This window comes from Propithecus coquereli, unplaced genomic scaffold (assembly GCF_000956105.1).
Source record: "Propithecus coquereli isolate 6110/MARCELLA unplaced genomic scaffold, Pcoq_1.0 Scaffold154, whole genome shotgun sequence".
Classification (NCBI taxonomy): Eukaryota; Metazoa; Chordata; class Mammalia; order Primates; family Indriidae; genus Propithecus; species Propithecus coquereli.
Window position 1 is genome coordinate 1,495,496 of NW_012139858.1, and position 4,601 is coordinate 1,500,096.

At 42.6% G+C, this 4,601-nt stretch overlaps 1 protein-coding gene across 1 annotated transcript in view; it reads left to right on the top strand.

Annotated features, from left to right (window-relative positions):
* ADAMTS12 (ADAM metallopeptidase with thrombospondin type 1 motif, 12) overlaps positions 1 to 4,385 on the top strand; it is a 319,080-nt gene extending 314,695 nt beyond the window's left edge. The window contains exons 23-24 of the mRNA XM_012640504.1: positions 3,331 to 3,490; positions 4,207 to 4,385. Coding sequence (XP_012495958.1) covers positions 3,331 to 3,490; positions 4,207 to 4,385 — 339 coding nt within the window. The remainder of the gene's footprint in view (positions 1 to 3,330; positions 3,491 to 4,206) is intronic.
* The last annotated feature ends 216 nt before the right edge of the window (positions 4,386 to 4,601 follow it).

A 4,601-nucleotide genomic window follows, 5' to 3' on the forward strand; every position in this document is an offset into this window, starting at 1 on the left:
GTACAACATCAAAATAATAAAATTTCAGAGAGGAAGAATGGGAAAAAGTAGAAGTGAGGACATTATTAAAGAATTAACACAAGAAAAACTTTCCAAATTGGAAGGACTTGAGTCTCCACAGAAAGGGATACAAATGCTATAATAAAAAGGTAAAAAGCTGGGGATTGGGGGAAAGATTTGTTTCTACGTTGGTAAAACCAGAAAATAAATCTTATTTACATGTTGTTACAAGGATTTAACTTAAGGATATTTCCTATGCAGACAGAACATGCCCTGCCATATATTTAATAGTATGTGCAAGAAAATTATTCAGTGAACATGTTTGCATTAGCTATAAAACATCAAATGGTTTCTCTTCTTCATATTTCTCCATTTGATCTATGTTGGTTGAATGGTCGCAATAACAGACTTCAGTCTTCTTATATCCCTTTTACAGCTTCTTGCAGAGCAAGTATTTGCTGAAGTATTTATTGAATTTAGGAATCAGCTTTTCTAAACAAACCAGTTGAAGCTAAAGAGAACCCTTGAAGTCTTGTTGGCCAGAGCATCTAGGACTGAATGAGACTAGCGTAGTGAGCAATTGAATGAGTCAGTAGCCTTCGCTAGGAGTTGATCATGTTTAGTTCCATCCCCATTTGGGGTGCTCAGTTCTGCACAAGGACCCCTGGTTTTATTGACTCCAAAGGAGTAGATCTGAGCCCTAAGAGTGATATATATCTTCCTTAAAACCCCAAATTCACATCATTAGCCCAATTAGCAAAACTCAAGTCAGCAACCATGCTTCCTGCTTAATCCCCCAATTAAATACAGCACAAATTCATGCATCTTAATCTTAAGTTATTTGAATTGGCTAATAAATACATGGACAGTGACTTCTGCTTATTTTTGTGCTTGGCTTGGAATTAGCGCTTGCATCCTAATTTGACCTGCCCAAGAGGACCTGCATGACTTCAGCACCCAGGACCAGCCCAGCTTAGACACAGACACTTAGAAGCAGAAATCAGGAAAGGAAGTCATTTGATCTTTAAGTGACAATCTTATTTTACAGAGGAAGAGAGAGAGAGGTGGAGTGAATGACCCAGGCCAACATACAGTGAGCAAGAAAGCCAATCTCCTAAACCCTAGCCAGTACTCTTTATCTTATTCTGGCTTGGCTAATTTCCATTGTTTTTCCCTCTGTCCTCTATTGCAGACTTTTATTTACTCAAGATCAGTTGAGTAGTTATTTTTCACTCTTTGTTTCGCACTCATATCTGCAGAGAATTTGAGGTGAATTTACTGAATAAAATTACCTTCAGGTTTAATCACTGAAAACTCTGACTTCATAACGCAAACATGAGGCTCCATGCTGATCACCATGTTCTGGGCTTTATAAAGTAAAATAAAATAGAATGGTGGATGTTAAAAAAATATGATGCTTCTCCTTCTATCCTCTCTATGGGAAGTTTCTGTGAGAAACAGGGTTTTGGTGGCGGTATTCTTATTTAATTGGTGGTGTCCCAGTGTGGATATTGTCTTATCTAGTGAGCCAGGTGTCCAATAATATCTCAAATGACAAATGGAATCTTTTGAGCTTAGTGATGTTTCAAGAATTTTCCATGTAGCAGTCTTTTCCAGCCAATTAATCAGTGAGTATTTATTGAATGTCATGTTAATGGCTGTGAAGCATGAAGAAGAAAACTCTGGTTTCTGCCCCGTGGGAGATTTTGATCATATAAGCAAAATGGGGCAAAAAGTAATAAAACATGATATGAAGTGTAAATCTTAAGAATCTATGTGGTTCACAATAGCCAACAACCCAAGTGTCCATCAGCCATCTATGTATGAATAGATAAAATACGGTATATACATACAATGGAATATTGTTCCATCTTAAAAAGGGAATAACATGTTATGACATGGATAAGACTCAAAAACACTATGTTAATTGAAACAAGCCAGTCAGAAATGGACAAACACTGTGTATTGCACTGATATAAGGTACATACAGTAGTCAAATTCATAGAGATGAAAAACAGAATGGTGCTTGGCAGGCGCTGGGGGTGGGAGTGGAAGACAGGGAGTTCTTGTTTAAGTGGGGACAGAGCTTCAGTTTGGGAAGATGAAAAAGTTCTAGCGATGGGTGGTGGTGGTGGTTGCACAGCAATGTCAGTGTTCTTAAGGTCTCTGAACTTAAAAATGGTTAGAATTGTGAATTTTTTTTACCACAAAAAATAATAATTAAAGAAAGAGTATATGTGGTAAATTCAGACACATTTTCTTACATTTTCAAGAATCGTCTTATATAAGCTGATTCCACAGGCCAGAGAATCTTCCTCCTGCGGCCAGGTGGCCAGTCATGACACTGCAATGGAGGCTTGTCTGTTAGAATTGCTCGAGACCACACATGGTCCAGCGGGGCCCAGCCCAGGGGCCACTGCTGCTCTGCCCCTGCCCAGTCTCCTTTCTCAGCCCTATCCCTATGTCCCTCCCTTCCAAATTCTCTCTCCATTCCACCGCGGTCTCCCCCTCCCACTTCTCTTTTTATCCCACTCTCAGCTTGCCTAGTAGCTCCACCCCTTTCCCTCTGATCCCCAACCCCAAATGAAAACTGGTTCCCACCGAGGCACCAGGACCCAGATGTGAAATTTTCTTCTATTTTGCCTGCAAGTCAACCTCTCTCAGTATATTTCACTCTGTATATTCATGACGTAAAGGTGAGTGTTTTGGCTAGGAGCTTTAGATAAAACCCAGGTCTAAGCATGCCTCTCTCATCCCCACTCCTCTCTAAGCATGTGCTTCATTCCTCTCACTTTTTCTGTCATCTGGTTTGCTCTACTTCTCCAACTTGGCAGGACATGTGACCAAGAATACACCCAGGTTTTCATGTTTTAGTCTCAGAGGGAATCTCTTGCCAGGTCTCAATTCTGAATTCCCAAGGAAGTGACCAATTGGCCCAGCTTGATCCAAGGACGCTCCCCTGGACCAATCCTATGTGGCCAGGTGGCAGGGCCCATGGGACTAACATGGGGCTAGATCCCAATGTTGTAGCCATGTGATGAGAGGCAATAGGCCATTTTCAAATGTGGGAAAGAGGAAGACATTCTTCAGAGAACCTAACAGTAGTAAAATAAACCAAATTAAATCCACACATCCTATAATTTAGGACTCTTCCTAAATTTACATCTCCAAATTATTAGTGCCTTTATTCTACAACTCCTTCAGAAAGGTTTCTGGTAATGGAGTCTTTCCCACACTTGACCACTGTGGGGTTAGGGGCGCTCTGCTGCTGCTGCTGCCTTGGGGGTCCTAGGGAAGAATTCTGACTCTCTCTGTATCCCTATCTTTCAGTGTACTGCTGCCTGTGGAGGTGGCCTTCAGAAGAGGACTGTCCATTGTGTCCCCTCAGAGGACACTAAAACTGAAGACCAAGACCAGTGCCTGTGTGATCATGAAACCAGGCCTCCAGAATTCAAAAAATGCAACCAACAGGACTGCAAAAAGAGTGCTGGTGGGTGAATGGGCTGACTGGTCGATTGCCTGGCACTCTGCGCAGCTTTGCGGGTAACAGCACGAGCTCCAGAGTCAAAACTGCCTGTGTTCAGATCTGGCTGTGCCACTTACCAGCTGCACAACCTTGTACAAGTTCTTAACGAGTCTAGGCCTTACTTTCCTCATTTGTGAAATGGAAAAAAAATATTTACCTGCCAGTACTGCTGTGAAGATTAAATGAAGCGATACATGCAAAACACCGCATTCAACTATTGCCATGACAATACTGCATAGCGGAGCACCCCTACACTCAGGGGTTTAAAGCTACAGTCGCGTATTTTCTGCTCAGCATCTGTAGGCCAAAGTTCAGGTGGTTGAGCTTGGATTTGGTTGGCCTTGGCTGCAAGCTGTTGGTTGGGTCTAGATCTGCTCCATGTGTCTCCCGTCTCCCTCGGTGGCTGCATGAGCCAGGTTCTCCCTATGCTGACGGCCGATGTTCATCAGGCAGGCTGCTACTACACGGGAGTAAAGAATTGTGACCGATAATTTTAACACCAACACTTTACACAGTGTCTGATACATAATGAACATTCAGTGGATATCAACCACTGTTACGAATTGTTATGGATCCTTTCTAGGTAGACATTTAAAGTCTTACATTAACAGAGGCTGTGCTCATTCACCTACAAAGGATAATCTTTGAATTTTTTTCTTATTTTTTTTCTCCTCCCACAGATTTACTTTGCACCAAGGACAAGCTGTCGGCCAGTTTCTGCCAGACACTGAAAGCCATGAAGAAATGTTCTGTGCCCACTGTGAGGGATCAGTGCTGCTTCTCATGTCCCCAGACACACGTCACCCACACCGGAAGGCAAAGAAAGAGACAGTTGCTCCCAAACCCCAAAGCACCCTGAGTGCAGAAGGAAGCCACCCTCCACCATAGACTGCAGCAGCTGCTGACCTTTCGCCCTGGGGGCCGCTTCTTTGAGGTTTTGCTTTACATATTTCAGGTTCAACTTTGGATCATACCAGAACAAAATTCATTGTCTTCCTCTAGCCACAAAATGTCCCTCCCAGGAGGCCTGGGCTATCATACTTGCTGCTCCTTATAGGAAGGTAACCATCCAGAA